The following is a 19,606-nucleotide window of genomic DNA, read 5'->3' on the forward strand; positions in this document are numbered from 1 at the left end:
TCCAACTTGCGTGGTGCTCCTCTTTATTTTCCCTACAAATTGGCAGGACCCCTACATGTTTTATGTCGACTCCGAACGACATCTGCAAGGCAGATGAGTTTTCACTGAGAGCTTTTCATGTCAGAAATACACTCGGAGCGCTTGCCAAACACCGCCGAGGGGCGACCCCGCTTGGAAAAATTTTCTTCTAATTGAAAACCCTTATTTCTAAAATTTTGATGTTGCTTTGCCCGGGGTGTGAACCCAGGGCATATGGTGTGGTAGGTGGAGCACGCTACCATCACACCACGGTGGCCGCCAAAATCTTTATATTAGGAAGGGTCAAATTTCGAACTACGAAAGAACAAAGATATTTGAAGGCTAACTTCCAAAAACGAGAAAAATGTTTTTTTTTTTTTCAACCCCTCTGTGTTTGGCAAATGTGAGAAAAGGAAGGGAGCGAAGGAGGGTAGCGAAGCGTGGAAAATTTAAAAATATATAAAAACCTTTTTATTTATCTATGCTATATTTTGTTTATAAATTCTTTAGTTAATGATTTATTTATTTTTATTTACAGGCTGCGTTCGCAATATCAGCCCGTCGTTGTGGGAATTTGAGCACCTAACAGCATTGTATCTTAATGACAATCAACTTTTACGTTTGCCTGCCGACATAGGATTGCTTTCTAATTTGCGTACATTAGACGTATCAAGCAATAAACTGCGCAGTTTGCCGGCTGAACTGGGCGAGTTGATACAACTGAGGTACGTTATAAATCATAATTACTGCTAGCTTTAAAGCACATTGCACGACAGCATACAATATTCGATGTTTATGAGAATGCCACGTCCATTTTCGAAGTTTTTTACTTTTACATCGACACAACAAAAAAATAAAGCTTTAGTCATAGTGATTTTAGAAGGTATCGTGCAAAAACTTTGTAAAAAAAAATACACCTTACTTTCGCCATATTACAATTCACTGACGAAGGTCTGGAAGTAACGGCCTCTTTGACTAATAGGGTAGTCAGTTTTGATTGGAACAAAACATCAAAGTTACAACGTCTCACAGGATAGGTCGATATACATATAGTACCCCAGCGGGTTAGGGGGTCAGAATATACCCGCGGTAGGTATGCCTGTCGTAAGAGGCGACTAAAATACCAGATTCAAGGGGCTGTGTAGCGCAACCCTATAGCTTCCCCAAATCCAATTGTCAACCTCACCTATCCGCGGCGAATCCTGTTTCACTAACAGACGAGACTCTGGCGACCTCAAGCTCCTCATGGAACTTTTGGGTGGGGAGGGAGGGATGGCCTGAAGGTTTAATGCGTCCATATAAATCGTTCCCGAGATGGTCGGGCTAGCACCTTAATGGTGCTGTGTTACTGGAGCGTACCGGATATGTATCCGGGAAAGGACCATCACATCGATAACACTCCCCAAAGCCTTCGGGGAGAAACCTTATCGCTACAACAACAACAACAACATATACATATAGTGCATATTTCTACATCAAAATAAAACCAATAAAATTAAATAAATATTTTTTTGACCATTGTTTTTAAATTTTCAGGGAACTTTTGCTAAACAACAATTACTTGCGCGTGCTCCCCTACGAAATCGGAAAACTATTTCATTTGCATGTCCTCGGTTTAATGGGAAATCCATTACAAAAAGAGTTTTTATCCATCTATAATGAACCAAATGGCACACAGAAACTCCTGACTTATATGCTAGATAATTTATCAGGTAAGTTTTATGATCTCTTCGGAGGTTGTCGCGCCTTACACACACAAGTTTTATGATAATTTTTTATAACGCTTATTGAATTCATATTCAAAAAAATATTACAAACTCTTAAATTAATTGAAATATCGTTGTTGCACGTCACAAGTCGTCAAAGCCTAAGTATAGCTTCTCCAACCCAATTGTCAACCTCACACTTAGAACTTTCAACGTGGTGGTATCAAATCGTCCCAGGTATGGTCGGCCTGGTTTCTTAATGGTGCCTTTTTGCGGAACGTACCGGATACCGGCAAAAGAGCACAAAAACTTAGAGGAGTTTCCTTATCGCTATCACAAGTAGAGGAAGATAGCCTTCGACTGCTTTTTTGTTGTGAAAACAAAGCTGCTCAGGAATGTGTGATCTCTCAATGTTCATTTCATGAATAGGACGCTTTTCAGATATCCATCTGAATATGTTGTTTTTCCTGCATGCTTGTCAAAAAGAGGACCAGCCAAGCGTATCCATTTGAAAAACTCAAATTTGCGAAAAAAAAACCTTTCCTTTATTTAGGTCTAATATTTTGAGAAAAGCCTGCTTGCAGCTCCGTTGCATTAGAAAATGTTCGCCAGGAAAAAAGCATAAGAGGATATTTTTTACAACCAATATTATACTAATCTGTACAGCATACAGTTGGATATTAGAGCAAACCAATATTAACCAATATTTTATTTCACCGGAGACGAAAGTAAAAAATAATTTTTCGCTTTTTAGAAGTTTACCAATACATGTTGTTATTGTTGTAGCGATAAAAACACTCCCCGGAGGTTTTGAGGAGTGTTATCGATGTTTAGGGTCCTTTGTCGGATATAGATCCTTTACGTTCTGGTAACAAGTACCATTGAGGTTGTCAGGGGTGGGTGTTCCCCGCGTTGGGTATACCTTGCCCCGGTCAAAGGAAGCGCCAAATTCTCGATATGGTGCCGAAGTAACCTGCAAAAGATAAAACAAAAGTACCATAAAGTAAAAAAAATCTTAGATTCAAGTTTCTAAGCTACTTCCCGTAAGCTCGACACTCCTCGCCACATCGCCCATTGCGCTTCAAGGCCAGAACTGTAGACGAACTGGTCATGTCGCCAGTCAAAGTCCTTTGTACTTCAGGGGTGAACAAATCGGGTCGCACAGGTATAAGCCTGAAAAGATAGCGAAGATGAATTACATACAATAGTTGTGTCGCTCATTACACGATTCGATAGAAAATAGGTAATCGTAGGGTTAGCTAAAGTTACAATCGTACTATTTAAAACGTATAGTGCCGATAATGCTGGCGTTGCGCGTGAAGATGTATGGAAACATATGATTTCAGCGCTGCTGATCCCAATGTACTTTGGTGTATCCAGCGTGTACACCCGTCGCAACAACAGCACGGCCAGTTTTCTTATATATATAACATAAACGAATCAAAAGACAAGAATAATTACCTTTTTTTTATGCCGCAAACCAAACATGAATACTTCTCGGGAGGGCTGGTTCCCCAATCAATGGCAGCGTTATATCAAACATACCAGGTCGGCAAGTTGAGTTGGCGCCGAATAAGTGTTGCGCGGGGGATCGCCAAACCATCCAGGAAAGTTGATTGTGGGTAGAGTGGCCATATATGGTCGGTTGGAACAATAACTCCTGAAAAATATGCATGGAAATTTAATTTTTTTTATCATCCACGTGATGGAAATAGGGAAACAGCAAAATAAACGGTATCGGTGGCGGATTTTGTCTATATATAGGAGGTATTGGCTGGCAATAGGAAAAAACTGTATTAGAGTTGAAGCAGTGCGGTGTAATGCGCGCCAAATATTGTGTGTTTTCTTAAAGTGAGATCCCATGTGCGCGAAGTCCACAAAGGACAGTACGCTACACGAAAAAGTTAAAATAGTGTACCTAAAGTTAAAAATTATTTGCGAATGCTGGGTGCTGAAGGCCCCTAAAGTGATATTGTGGCTGGTCGCCGTGCTCAACACTCTGGTTAATGGTCACGACGAATTCCTGAGGAAGAGGACAAGACACGTGACATCCATCGATATTACGGATAACTTAACTCTGTACGTGCAGAAGATTTTGTCCGTGGGAACCAAATAACCTGGGAACGTACGGCGCCGCGCGCCAGGGAAATTTTTAAAAGTTACCAGCACAAATTAGAACAAAGCTCACATCCATGCCAAAAAAAAATTTTACAGTGGCTACAAAACCGAGACATTTTGGAAAGGGGTTATTCCAACTCGACTGCGAGCAACCAGTCCTAAATCAAAGAAAACATTTTTTTTGATCTTTATATAAGTTTTATTTGTTTCTTTTTCTGTCGTAAAATTGATCTTGATGTACAGTTTGTGGCTGCGGAATACACCAAACCCAAAAACTTAAAATTTTACCTCCGTTTTCTTTTGAGGCTACAGAGGCCTGGCTCCCAAGAAATACCTATTATTACCAAACAGAGCTCTGTTAGGTAGGTCGTAGGATTCTGGGTGTAAGGAAATCAATCACATTACTGCTTCGATTGAGCAATATAGAGGTTTGGTCCTTTGTGTGACAGAAGGTCCAATAACTAATAGGGAACAATTGTATGTTATATATGTGTTTTACTTATTTACGTAACCTTTTTATTATTTACAAAAAAAAAAAGAAATCAATATATATTATATAAGCCAAAGTGGCATTTCCGGTTTTTTGAAATTCTGTCCTTTTTACTGTGGTTAAAAGAAAATATATATATATATATGTTGAGTTGAGCTAAAGCTCTATGAATATGGTTGGCTAAATTTGATTGGGAGGGGAGTGAAGGATGACAAAAGGGTACGTACTGTGGAATCATTCGGAGTAAAGGTAAGAAAGGGGACTCGCTGAAGTAGCAAAGAAATCGAGCGGTCCAAGGATGGGCGGGCTTCCGGTGAATGTAGGTAGATGAACGAGGACGATTGTAACATCCACCCCCTGTCAACATGGATCAGGGTTGAGGACCACGCCTTATGTCCGGAGCTAGCTGGGGCATTCCATGTTGACGGCGACAAAAGGGTGGATGCACTGGTACGTGCCCGAATATCTCGAGAACGATTTAATATGACCTCATTGAACTTTCTAGGTCATCCCACCCCCAACACCCTGCATCCATGAGGAGCTTGGGACGCCATAAATTGCGCTACACAGCCCTTTGAATCACTTATTAAAGTCGCCTCAGCCATACTTGCCACGGTTATATTCTAAGCCCCTTAACCCACTGGGGCTTAAAATAAATAATAGATTTTGTTGTTCAGTGTAATATTTTGTCAGTTATCAGTAAATTCACTGATGTAATGTAAGCGAAATCGTTTACCCCTTTTTTGCTTTGTACATACATACATAAAAGTATTTGTTGTTATCGTTGCCTTCGCACTATTTACACTACGAATAGTTTTGTTGCAAATTGCAAATTATTTCATGAACCACATCGAATATAAAACACAATTAATGCCAAATAAAGGCCATCAAATTGCCGTCATCACCATAGAAAGGTAGCCACTAGTTGGGGAAAAATAATAAAACGTATACCTTGACGCAGTTGTTGGTTGCTAAACTGTCTGGGTAGTATGTAGTTACAGATTGGCTACTGCTGGTAGGTTTTGTTTTTCATTGCATCGCACATTTGTTCATTCATTTTGCTGCAAATTGATTTACATATTTGCCATATTTATGGGACCTACTTGTTGCGTAGGAACAGTGAAAAGAGAAAGTTTTCTTGCTCTTGCTGTTAATAATGATCAACTACATACATATTTAGCTATAATTGTATACTGAAATGCTTTACTAAAATAAAAATATGAATTGAAAATGCTTGCAAAACCGAGGTTTTCAAAAAAATATTCATATTAGAGTGTCTCGCCGAAAAAACTGAATATTTTCATTGCTGTTCAGATTGATTTCTAGATCGATTCAGGACTATTGGAAGATGATAACTATCATTTTGAGACTGTCTCCGACTTGTTAGGTATGCCTGTCGTAAGAGGCGACTAAAATATCAGATTCAAGGGGCTGTGTAGCGCAACCCTTTCAGGTTGCCAGCGCAATATATAGCTTCTCCAAACCCAATTGTCAACCTCACCTATCCGTGGCGAAACCTGTTTCACTAAGATACGAGGCTCTGGCGACCCCAAGCTTCTCATGTAACTTGGGGGTGGGGAGGGAGGGATGGCCTAAAGGTTTAATGTGGTGCTGTGTTACCGGAACGTACCGGATCTGTATCCGGAAAATGACCATCACATCGATAACACTCCCCAAAGCCTTCGGAGAGAAACCTTATCGCTACAACAACAACAACACTCCCACCTTTAAAAAAAATATGCCCAATAGATCCTTCTTAAGTATTTGCTATCAGTAAGCCAAATAAGCTCAGCCGTTTTGTTCTAATTGAGTCAGAAAGGCAACATCCGGTCTTTTCGACATCGAGATATCTATATATGTATATCAGGTGTGTGCATATGAAACCGGTATTTTTTATTAAAAAAAAATACATTTATTTCAAGAGAATGGTAACGAATATTTTATTCAATGCAAGCGCCTTCGCTAGCTACACATTTTGACCACCTCTCAGGTAGTTTATGGATACCTCGCCGAAAAAAGTCTTCGTTTTTTGAAGCAAACCAGTAATCGTGCCATTTTCCAATATTTCCGTAAGAAGTGAAGCGCTGTTCGCTTAGTGCGTGCCCCATCGTAAGGCTGAGTAACACAGCACTGTGCTGTGTTATTGTGTTAACACTCAGTAATGTGCAGCACGCACACGCACACTTATCAATTAATTTATAACACAGTGGCACACTCGATGGCACAAAGCTGACTGTTTCTATAGCACAGAGAATGACATTCAGATCGTAAGTGCACATTCATACATACATAGTCCATTGTGCTTGTGTTTTGCTTGTGTGTTGATTGTACTCATAATCTTGCCTGTGTATTACGTTTAAAAGATGTGGGCACAAAATATATACTCGTAAGTTGAAAATGTTCTATTTAAACAAAAGTTGTGGTTATATAACGTAGATTCCCTAAGCATGGGAGTATGCAAGAAGATAAATGTTTCCATGATTTAATTTTCTAAATGGCGTCAAACGTGGCGTTAGAGGTAAGTAGCACAGTACTGTGCTCTGATATTGTGCCAACACTCATATCGACTTTCGATAATCAGTTATAACACAATTGTGTCAACACAATGTGTTAACACTGCAAAGTGTGCCTGTGCTACTGTGTTAACACTCAAAAAATAGTGTCATTACCCACCACTACCCCATCGATGCAAATAAGTGAAAGTCGGATGGAGCCAAGTCTGGTGAGTAAGCGGGGTGGGGTACGGTTGCCAGCTGTACGACTCAACCAATTCCCGAGTCTGTTTTGTTCGGTGTGATGGTGCATTTTCATCGAGAAAAATCACTTCGTCATGGCTAATTTCATATTCTGGGCGTTTTTGGCGCAGAGCACGGTTCAAATTGGCCAATTGTTGTTGGTAGCGTTGAGCATTAACAGTTTCGCCTGGTTTTAGAAGCTCATACCAGATTACACCACGCTGATCCCAGAAAACACAGAGCATTGTCTTTTTTCCGAAGCGATTTGGTCTTGGGGACGATTGTGCTGGTTGGCCAGGGTCCACATACGATCTCTTGCGTTTGGGATTCACGAAATAAATCCACTTTTTATCGCCAGTAACGATCCGATGCAAAAACAACTTTCTTTTTTGTCTGGCGAGCAGCATTTCACATGTTGTTTTCCGATTTTCTTGCTGTCTGTCGTTCAGGTCATGTGGCACCCATCTTCCGCTTTCATGATCTCTCCCATGGATTTCAAACGTGTGGAAATGGTTGTCTGGGACACATTTAGTTGTTCTGAGAGCTGTATTTGGGTCTGACTATCGTCTTCATCCAGCAAAGCCTGCAATTCGACGTCCTCGACCAATTTCGGTGGCTTGCCGCGGTCAGCGTTTCTCACATCAAAATTACCAATTTTAAACTTGTTGAATCACTCATTATACTGCGTACGACCAAGATTCGATGAGATTCTATCGCCGATTTACTCAAATGGAAGCAGAAAATTAAAGCTGCCCGCAAATCGTTGTTTGAAGGCACGTATTTCGAAATTTTCAAGAGCGAAAAAACACGATGTTGTATGAAACTTGAAATGTTTGGTATTGGATATTGTTGACAGATCATAAGACGCCAACTAGCGCCAATGGTAAGTTTCAACTGTTCCTACAATTGTGCCTACTGATCGCTAGATGCCAATACCGGTTTCATATGCATACGCCGATAGATATGTTCATCCCAACTTTCCGATTTATAATATAAGTATGTGTGGTTTATGTTGTTGTTGTTGTTGTTGTTGTAGCGATTAGGTTACTCCCCGAAGGCTTTGGGGAGTGTTATCGATGTGATGGTCCTTTGTCGGATACAGATCCGATACGCTCCGGTAACAGCACCATTAAGGTGCTGGCCCGACCATCTCGGGAACGATTTATATGGCCACATTAAACCTTCAGGCCATCCCTCCCTCCCCACCTTCAAGTTCCATGAGGAGCTTGGGGTCACCATAGCCTCGTCTGTTAGTGAAACGGGATTCGCCGCTCGAAGGTGAGGTTGACAATTGGGTTGGAGAAGCTATATATTGCGCTACACAACCCCTTGAATCCCAAATGTGTGGTTTATGATTCATATCGGTTTTGGTCTAAATAATCTAAATAATTTTGGAACAGTTGTCAGTTTTCGGGTGACTTACAGGATAGTTTCGGGATCATTCCGAATTATTTCCGATCTATTTGCGTATCATTTCCTGTAATTTTTTGGGTAGTTTCGGTGTCGTTATTTTTGGAATCATGGCGGGGCTATTTCGGGACTATGTCGGGTTGATTTTTGGAATAACTATTTGGGCCAGTTCGAAAATATGTGCGGAGTAACTTCGGGACCGTTTCAAGATTGTGTTCGGAATCGTTTCGGAACTATTTCTAATTTCTTCAGGACTACTTAGGAACTGTTTCGGTATTATGGTTATGGTAATGGAACCTAAGAAACTCCTGACGTTTGCTGTATCGAGCTGTTGGTTTGAGTAGGGGAGAGATCCACGTGGTATCACAATGGAACCTTTTTGGGCCTTAGTGCACTGGTGCTCGCACCGGTGACCACTCTAACCTAACCTAACCTTCGGTATTATTCTAGGGACCTATCGGGGCTATTTCAAGATTTTTCGTACTCTTTCGGGACCGTTTTTGAGCTGTAATCCAGATCTTCGACGGTTCGGATCGGTTTCCAGGTTAACCTAATATCTCCGAGACCATTTCATGACTATATCGGGACTATCTACATATAGCTTCCAGATTATTTTCGATCCCGCCAGCGGGTTAGGGGGTCAGAATATACCCGCGGTAGGTATGCCTGTCGTAAGAGGCATCTAAAATACCAGATTCAAGGGGCTGTGCAGCGCAACCCTTTCAGGTTGCCAGCGCATTATATAGCTTCTCCAAACCCAATTGTCAACCTCTCCTATCCGCGGTGAATCCTGTTTCACTAATAGATGAGGCTCTAGCGACCCCAAGCTCCGCATGGAACTTGCGAAAACTTTGGGGGCTATTACGCGGTTATATAGTTTCGATATTATCTCCGGATTAATGTGAGAATGTTTACGTTTTAATTTTGCGACTTTTTGGGTAATTTAGGGACTATTTCGGTATTGTTTTAATGATTATATCGGCGCGGAAGAAGCTGCGGGTAAATGCCAATATGAAATAAAAAGTATGTGCTCTTGGTTTGTTTGTTGCTGGATACCAGAGATCCGAGCCTAAGTAGCGCATGGGGTGCCATTTTGATGCACTTTTCTTCTGGAACCAATTGCTGCTGATTTAGTATGGCTAGTCGATACTCCGTTCAAACCATTTGGTGCACACAATAACCTGCTGATATCTTTTGCAGAGCGTTAAGCTACTTCCTTAAGTTTCGGACCTAGTGTATGCTAGAGCTGGCCATTCACAAAGGTAGTGCGCGAATATTTCTTTGGTGCTCTCCTCGCCACAGCTGCTGAAAATGCAGCTAAAAGACATCGTCATTCTCTCAGCGTGCATACCAAGTGGCCAGTGGCTCCTCATTTTGGCCTTGACCTATTTATTAGGTGCTCCGTTCTCTTACTATCGTAATTCGGCCAGGTTTGCTTGGTTATTTTGCAGGTGTCCGAGGAGTGCCAGTTGGAGACTTCTAACTCCTTGAATCTTCTATATATGTATCTTTTGATTGTTGGAAGTGGAAGATGCATCTTAACCGCCTCCACAACCTCTATCAGTGTCTCTGCCCTTGCAAGTTCGTCTGCCTTCTTGTTGTTGTTGTTGTAGAGGTAGGTTGCTCCCCGAAGGCTTTGGGGAGTGTTATCGATGTGATGGTCCTTTGCCGGATACAAATCCGGTACGCTCCGGTACCACAGCACCATTAAGGTGCTAGCCCGACCATCTCGGGAACGATTTATGTGGCCACATTAAACCTTCAGGCCATTCCCTCCCTCCCTACCCCCAAGTTCCATGAGGAGCTTGGGGTCGCCAGAGCCTCGTCTGTTAGTGAAACAGGATTCGCCGCGGATAGGTGAGGTTGACAATTGGGTTTGGAGAAGCTATATATTGCGCTGGTAACCTAAAAGGTTGCGCTACACAGCCCTTTGAATCTGGTATTTTAGTCGCCTCTTACGACAGGCATACCTACCGCGGGTATATTCTGATCCCCTAACCCGCTGGGTCTGCCTTCTCGTTGCCCTCGATGTTACTGTGACCATGTACCCATATATGGACTTTGTTTGCGTAGTTAGCTGCGGCTTAAAGCGACCTCTTGCAGCTGCCCAGGGGACTTGGACGAAGTAACGGTGGAGTTAAGTGCCATTTGCGCTGCTTGGCTATCTGAATAAATGCACACTGCCAAATTTTACTGTTAACAAGATGAATATTCACATGTGTATATGAAGGTCCACAGTTAGCTGGTTTAGTAGCACATTTAGTGTGTCAGTTGGCCACGACCTTAGTGCACCTGTTAACCCCGCCGAGGGCTGCTTGCTGTAATTTATTCATCTATATAATGCTGCACTGTTTGTCCATAGCCGGCCACCATGCTATGGTTTTGGTTTTAGACCCCTGTTTCTGATGACGATTCTTTTACACGAATAGAAGGCTATGTAAGCCGTTTCGACAATGCTTTCGATATTCGGTTTCCAGCTGAGCTTGCTGTCTATCTCGACTTTTAGATACTTGACTCTCGTAGACAGAGTGAGGGCAGTACTAGTACTGTGGAATTTGGTTCTTGTTAGTAAACAGTATTAGCTTCGTGCTCTTAAAGAATTAGCTTTTACCATTTGATAAATACTTGAAATTATCTTAAAATGAATATTGAAAATTATACTTATGTAAACAAGCCAGCTTATCAAAAATCCTTGAACTATGTACCACTATGCATTACATACATCTTCTTCAAGCACCTACATAAGTACGTACGCTGCAGCTTACAAAGCTTACATAGAGAAGATCTATGCTATAAAGCATTTGTAACAAGAATAATTCTACGGCTAAATTTTCATAATATTTTATGTGCATGTGTTATTTAAACCATATTTAAAATCCAATGTATGTATGTATGTACATGACCTCGACACGAAAAAAAGCTTCTGATGGACTTTAGCCCGTTACCAAGGCGTCTCAGACTAAAGAGTGAATAGTTGAAAGCAGGAGCCCATCATATGGCTGCGCATAAAAGCAGTGCTGCACACTGCAATGGTTGAATTTTTCTTTTTTTTCAGCTCATAAAAATAAGTCAATGCCCACAAAAGCCAATCACGTGTAGAAGATCGCTAAAAGCTTTGAGCGCGCTGAGCGTAATGAGAGTAATACAAATGTATGAATGGTGGCTTGACACCACACAACAAAAAGTTTTTGCTTCAGCACTCTGTGCATACTCATTATTTGAGTTTACAGGTTTTGCAGAGTTTTTTTGTTTTGCTGGTTTTCAAAAATATTATTAGCTTTTTTCCAGCTGCAAGTTGCGCCACAATTTGGTAATACCGAACTGCTCGTATCAACCATAGCTTTGCTGTCGTAGCAGCGGTGAGCATTAACAAAATCTCAACCGGCCATGGTTTGGCGCAACGCAAAAGATTTCAAACTTAACTTTGCTTAGTCTGCGGCGAGTTTTATACGTAGAAGGTTGTTGTTAGCGGAACAATTTTTATTTTTGTGCACAAATTTTCATGTGCGTGAAAAGACGAGAGTGTTTTGGGTGAAACTTTAAAAGGAAATTAAGAAAGAAAAAAAAAACTAAAAAACAAATAAATCGTCTTTTGTGTTTTAACTAATAATTAAATCGCGCTGGTTTTAAACTGCATTCGTTGAGCGTTTGCATTTGCGCACTTTAAATTTACCTAAATCGTTGAAAAAAATAAAAAAATGCAAAGTTGCTGCGACTGCGCAGTGTGGATTTCGTAACTGTGGAAATTGCGCCACTGCTGAATCTTGCGGTTATTCTTGCTGTTCGATTTTTGGTTGTTTTCATGTCTCGTTTTTAACTAAAAAAAAAAAACTAAAAATTTGTGGCAAAATATGCTAACAATTGTGTAGGCCAATGCAATTAAATCAAATAAGAAAAAAAAAAACAAAAAATAGTAAAGCATAAAACTGCTTCAAATTAAGGCAGCGCTGTGTGTATTGTTGTTGTGCATAGCGCGCGCGTATGTGCTTATTACAAATTCACTTAATTGCGGTTGGACCTTGAGCGCACGAGGGCATTTACATAAAAGAAATAAAATTTAAAAAAAGAAAAAAAAAATTTAAATGGAAAGAAGAATTTAAATCGAAAAAAATATTAAATTGAAAAAAAAAATATATATTAATGGCAAAAAAGTATTAGAAAAATGAAAGCAAAAATTTCTTTTTTAATCATAATTGTTTAAAAAATATTGTTTCATTGAAAAAAAAAAAACAAAAAATCTACTTTTAAAATTAAGCGAAGAAATTGAACGAAATAACCAAAAACAAAGTGGTTAAGAATTTCAAAAAAAGACAAAACAAAAAAGAATAATAAAAAAAATAAAAACAAGTTAAAATCTAAAATGCTTCATAAAAAATTGCATAGCGAACTTGAATAAACAAAAAGAATAAAAGCAAAAATATCGAAAAAAATTAATTTAAATCTAAAATGTTTTTTAAAAATAGTAATTTAAAGAAATTATAATAATTTTATAAAACAATTTAAAAAAAAAATTAGGAAACTTTGAAAACTTATTTCCCGCCTTAGGAGATGTGCTTGCTGCAATCAGACTATAAAATAAAAAGAGTATACTTACTAAGCAACACTTTAGACATACCGTCTCTGGAAGCAAGAGATTATGCGACCCAATGCCAATAGCGGCTGTTGTACGCTAGAGAACGTTACAAATGCTACGCCTAGAGGCAATTCGCATAAATATGCTTTGCCTACAGCAACGCAACTACACACGCAATCAAAACAACTAACGCAACAACAAAAGCATCATCAACAACATCAGCAGCAAAAACATGAGCAGCAGCAACAGCAACAGCAACAAGCCTACACTCGACCGCACTTTTATCCAGTAAAGCAGCCGCTGCATCAACATCGTCACCACCAACAACATCACCAACCGTTTTTCCAACAACAATCTGCTTTACCGTGGTTACCATCACAGCAACAAAATGTCTGCAATATCTTACCATATGCAACGAATACCTCAAATAAAAATATGCACATTGCACGTCATCAACAGCAGTCAGCACCGTACAACAACTCACCGTTGCATGCGTCGACGTTAAATCAAAATCATAAGCCGCAACCATCTCAGATGCATCCACCCGCACTTTTACCAACTCAACCGCTACAATATAATCAGCACATTGGCACCACATCTCGCACAACACAACCACCATATCCTGTACATCAAAATAATTTCGTGCATGGTTTTTCAACGCTTCGCATGTTACCGCCACCACCACCAGAAAGATTAGGCGCTTCAACAACACCAACTCAATTGCATGCGCCCAATTTTTCACAAGCACCACTAAAGTCTTCGGCATTGGTGGATCAACAGCGTATTAACGAATGTGCTGGTATACCACTAATTTCAAATGCTACTGCACATCTGGCAACAGCACAACGTCAACGCATCCAACGTAAATTGTCACATTCGCCGGTGTCCATACAAAAGCTGCCAGTTGCTGTTGCTGTTGCTGCGTCGGGGCTTTATATGACACATAATACGAATGCTACGCATATTTATCAGTTGGCTGCACACGCTCAAGGTGCACCCTTGCTGTTGCCAGACCAACAAACTGCTGCTGCTGCTGCTGCGGAATGTAAGTGGTCAATGCCAAATAATGTTTGCAAACCACAAACAACAACAAGCGTTTTTAACTATAGCACTTCGACAGGGATATTTGTTAAATCTAATGGTGAAAAATCTGCACGCATTCCATTACGACATCAACATTCAGCACCCGCCGCTTTGACTGCACGTACCAGCAAAGAGAACAATTACGCTCACATGGCACCACAAGAGAACGCAGCTACAGCGGAAATATCAAACGAAAATGCAGACGAATGTGCGGATACGGTATTGCCACGCATAATTAAACCGCGCAAACGTCGCAAGAAGGAACGTAAATCAACAAACAATGGCATACTTTTGAAATTAGATGCACTTACTGCTGCATCTAGCCCGCTAAAAGAAACTGATAGCAAACGAAAGTTGTGCCAACAATCGCAGTTATTATCGAAACAACAAGAAAAACAACAACTACAACACCAGCAGAGACAGTGTCAGCAGCAGCAGCATCACCTGTCGCATTCTCAATATTTGTATACGCAAGAAAATACTAACAACAATTTAAATAAATTGCTCGATATCTACACTGGCAGCAATGAACATACAATGGAAAGTGCGCGCAATTCAAACACACTCAGTTCAAATCCATCTCAATTTGATAACAATTTTCTGCAGTCCAATTGCATAAATGCAACTACTATCTGCCTTAAACAAGCCAGCACTAAACAATGCGTTGTCGATGCGCAAGATAATCTTGGCGGCGTTTGTTTTTGTCGCGTCTGTGATCCTTTACGTTCTATTTGGGATTATCCGCTAAGACGTTCGCTCTCTGACTCATCAACCGCATCAATACGCACACATTCATCATCAGCTTCGAGCGCTTCGTCAAACACTTCATCTACGGAGACAGCATCATCCTCGTGCTCATCTGCACTATCGGCACCACCACCACTAATAGAAGACTCTCAACCATCACGCATTGAACGCGTTGGTGTCATCGGCTCTCAGCGTAATAATACTCAAGATAGCAATCATCGTGATGTAACGAAGCCTGCTACAAATGGTTGCTTAAGTGATTCGAATGACTCGCATGATTCAGGCTATGGTGATATATTAAGTGGCATTAATATAGTGGATGACTTTTTCAGTCAGCACTCGTACAATTTAACAGCTGCTCTAACGCCACTTCTCGAAGCTCCAACTGCTCTACGCTCACCTGCGGTAGCTAATAAATCGTCGGCGACGTTGCATGGTAGCCTATCGTCCGCCGTAACATTGCTGCCTGCAAGCGCCGATGCATTGTTGAGCGAAAGCATTAAAGAAATTTCTCGTAAACTCATCGAAACCTGTGGTAGCGAGCTGCCGCCTAATGAACTTGATGCTGCTGCAGCTGATGTAGTGACAAAAACACGATCGCTAAGCGCCTATTCGCGTTGCAGTAGTGATTTCTCCAATGATAGTGGCATAGATAGTGCAGCTACTGTCAATTGTGATGAATTGATATTTAAATTTGAAAATTTGAATTTTATTTTAGGCGATATTGTGCAAAAAAATGCATTAGATGTAAATAATAATAGTAATAATGCAACGGTTGCAGCATGCGATGAGAATATAATGAGAACTAAATTAGGCGCAATGCCTGCAGTTGAAACAGAAAACGCTAAAACAACAACAACGAACACGAAGTTAGATTTTTTAATCAGCGGTACATCAAATCAAAATATAAAAAATGATGTTAATAATAATATTGAATGCGACAAAGAACAACAACACAATCAGCAATTCATTAATAATTGCTTCGATTTAGTGTGGCCCACAACATTTGAACATTGCCTCAGAAACACCGCACCAAACACAACAGTGATGAATGAGGAAAAAGAATTTGTGAATAGAACAGCAACATATGCAGCATTAGCGTGAAATTTGTATTATAGGCGAAGTATAACGCTGATTTGCATCAACTGACTCCTGTTACAGTGATGCAATAGATTAAATTACAATAACTATACCCAACTCATGTGCATCGATGTATTATCTTAAAAAATCATAATGCTGGCAAGCTTTACGCATTGATCAAATACTGCTGCAACAGCTTGTTTCTGGTCCCACGTGGGACCTCAGTATAACAGTAACAATAGTAGGATTGCAAGACAACTGTTAGCTGCATTTTCAGGCGTGATTTCGAAAAACATTATTTCTCCATTTATTTGATTGAATGCGCTCAGTGCGCCAAGTGCTGATTATGTAACCACGGCTATTTCTTTTAACTTCATTACATATAGCAAGTCATTATGTGCTACATTAGCCAATTGCTAATGGTGTCGATATTCAAATATTAACGCATATTCGCTTTTTGTTTATACGAACACGTTAACTGCGATCGAAATTACTTTGCCCCTGCCCGCGTGTACTAAATACTCTACGTCTGCAACAGTTAAAAAGTGGATTATGCAACAACTGAGTGAAAACTTTTACAAAAGTTTTAGGGCTAAATTGCTAAATGAATATAGCAGGCAAGAAACCCAATTACAAATGAAAAACAAAAAAGGCGTAATAAAAATAGTAAAAAAAAAAACAAAAAATTGTGCACTTTGGTGTATGAGCCGCTCGTCTTTTGCTTGCTTCCATTACAATTACGACATCATTGTTTGCTGTTTCCATTTGTTGCTGATGAACAAGCAAGCGCAAACAAAGCGAAAAGTTATAAAACGATTGTATAGAAAAAAAGAGGGGCAAAAAAAGGAAACAAAAACAACCGGAAAAAGCAAAACAAAAAAAAACAAGAAAGAAAATCAATAACAATAAATAGTATAAAAATAAAAAAAATCTAAAAATTAGGCACAAAATTATAAAACAACGAAGGAAAGAAAAAAATGCTATGTTAAAAGCTCAAAAGACACAGAGTTTACTACACAACCGCCACAGCAACTACAATAGCTAAAAAAAAAAAAATAAAATATCAAAAACAAGCACCCTAGTGCAAAAAAAAGGTGCTTCTCCAATGACAACGAACTATAAACGCAAAAAAAAAAACTAAAACAAATATACCAAAATAGGCTTTACAGCTCGCAAAAACAACAAAAAGCAAAACTGAAACCGAAATAAGCACCTAAAATTACCAAAAAAAAAAATTTATATATAATAAAAAAGCAAAACAAAAGTGAATTAAAAAAGACAAGCAAATAAATACATATAAATTGAAATCCAACACCGTCTCGTCGTGTCAGTCAGTCTGTTAAGGCAATCACATAAAAGCAAAGTAAAACTTTCACTTTCTCTGCACTCACCAAACCAAAACCACAATAACAAAAGCCACTGATTGTAAACCGCCTCACAGAAAACAAAAAAAAAAGTTAAAAAATATAAGCAAATCAACTAAAAAAAACGCACGAAAGTTCGTCTGCACTTGGTACAAATAATGAAAACGAACCAAACAAGAGATACAAAACAGCCGGGCAGCACCCAACCCATCCAACCACCAACCGACAATCCACCAATCAACTAGCGGACCATTGCAGCATGGCGTCACGACATGCAAATTTATAAGCTAAGCAGAAGTTAAATGCCAACTCCAAAATGAATTAAAGCTGGATTTGAGTTGAATGAAATCGCATTTAATCATACATACATACATACATATTTGCCATATTAACTATTATATATGGCCTGATATGGATGTAATGTTGATGACTAGAGTGTAGAGTGAATGGAGAACGTCACGTAATTAGTGCCACCATCAGGCATTGTTATTTAAAATATATTTTTGTTAAATTTATACATATGTAAGTGCAGTGTGCAGATTGTATGTATATTAGACTGGGTCGATTTATTAACCAATATCGCGCCATCGATTTTTCGATAGGATTTGGGTTCAGGAAAAAAAGTTCCACTACGCAAAAAAAATAATTTTCGGGCCTGCGAAATTTAATTTTTTTGAGTTTTTTCGACTTTGATTTTTAAGGTTTTTTCATGACCTACTAAAAAATTTTCATTTGATTGTAAAATTTTCATGTAGGCAATGAAAAAATATATTTTTTTTTTCCAAGAAACTGTTATCGACAACGTCATTGTGAAGGTCTACAAGTAGGATATGTAGCAGCACGCACATACAGCCACGCTCACCTGATAAAATGCTTGTTCTTGTTCGTTTTTTTTGTGGATGCTATTTGGCACTGTTGTACTTCTTAGGTCTAAGAAAATTTTTATTGTAAAATTACAATGAAATATCCTTATTTACTTTCAAAAGAGCACTTAATTACATCTCTTTTTAAAATCCATATGTTTCGGACAATTTTAATTAACAAATTGTGATACAATTGTTTTTGTTTTTATCGGCCTATTGATAAACCACCGCATGTTCCACGCAGGTTCCACTGAGTTCCACAATGGTTTGACACTGACCGAAGTGTCAAACGGCAGTGTGTTAGAAAGAGAAACTTGTAAACCTGTACTATGGACAACGTATTTAGCGGACATTTTTGGGTCGGACAGGGTATACATGAAAATTTTACAATCAAATGAAAATTTTTTTAGTAGGTCATGAAAAAAACCTTAAAAATCGAAGTCGAAAAAAAGTCAAAAAAATGAAATTTCGCAGGCTCGAAATTATTTTTTGGGTATGCGTAGCGGAACTTTTTTCCTGAGCCCAAATTCGATCGATGGCGCGATATCGGTTAACTTTCGTCCCTACAAATCGACCCACCCTAATGTATATGGAATAAAGTTGATTGTTAGATATTATTGTACTTAGATGCAGATAAGTACTACAGAATACTAAATGCATAGATTTTAAAATTACTTGTAATAGTTTTAAATAGGATATACCTTAGACTGGGTCGGTATCCTTATGAAAAAAGTTGGATTTGCACTCCTAAATTATGTTAAGAATTTTTATGTTAATTTTTTCGATCCTTCTAAAACAACCGATTGGTTTTGGTTAGTAATAGCCTATGTTTTTATATGCCATTATTTTGGCCTTGGGAAGCGCTACACTTCCTTCTGATGTGCTTATGAGCCCTAAAGCCTTTTTTTCATATAGATTAGGTTGCAGTGGGCCCGAGTCGGCTTGACGGTGGTTCTGTTAGCATTGGCTTGCATTTAGTCAGAAGGAATCTGCCCGGTCGTTGGCAATGCATTTTACCTTGCTGCCCCTGTGCTCCGATGTGTGGTGTACCCAGTTCTGTTGGTCCATCTATTTAAGAAATTGGTGAAATTTTGTTAGTTCAGAATTCAACGAGTAAAATGCAAGGATCCGCCATCCCAGTATTTGTAGCCATCTTTCGTCGGCTTGATGGTGGTTTTTTTTTGGCATTAGCTTGCATGTAGTGCAGGGAAAATATGCCTGATCGTACGCTGTATAGAGAGTTCGTCTACAATGCAGGTTCTCTCGATGCCCCATTCAGAATTGAACGAGTTAGAGCCAATTGATTTAAAAGCAGCCTAGCTATCGCAGAAAATAATGATATCGTTGCCGATATTGTGTGTCCCTATCCTAACTGCCGGCCGCCGTGGGTGATGGTGGCGTGCTCCGCCTATCACACCG

At 39.5% G+C, this 19,606-nt stretch overlaps 2 protein-coding genes across 5 annotated transcripts in view; both read left to right on the forward strand.

Moving 5' to 3' along the window:
• The window catches only part of twin (CCR4-NOT transcription complex subunit 6-like twin), a 117,969-nt gene that overhangs the window by 4,603 nt on the left and 93,760 nt on the right, over positions 1-19,606 (forward strand). For all 4 annotated transcript variants that reach the window (XM_067771705.1, XM_067771698.1, XM_067771691.1 and 1 more), the window contains 2 exons: positions 557-743; positions 1,555-1,730. In XM_067771705.1, coding sequence (XP_067627806.1) covers positions 557-743; positions 1,555-1,730 — 363 coding nt within the window. The remainder of the gene's footprint in view (positions 1-556; positions 744-1,554; positions 1,731-19,606) is intronic.
• LOC137237511 (probable basic-leucine zipper transcription factor Q) lies at positions 9,142-18,257 on the forward strand. Its single transcript, XM_067761218.1, has one exon. It carries the CDS (start codon positions 13,114-13,116, stop codon positions 15,982-15,984), a length of 2,871 nt encoding a protein of 956 aa, XP_067617319.1. The 5' UTR covers positions 9,142-13,113; the 3' UTR covers positions 15,985-18,257.

The sequence above is a fragment of the Eurosta solidaginis genome, chromosome 1 (assembly GCF_040869045.1).
Source record: "Eurosta solidaginis isolate ZX-2024a chromosome 1, ASM4086904v1, whole genome shotgun sequence".
Lineage (NCBI taxonomy): Eukaryota > Metazoa > Arthropoda > Insecta > Diptera > Tephritidae > Eurosta > Eurosta solidaginis.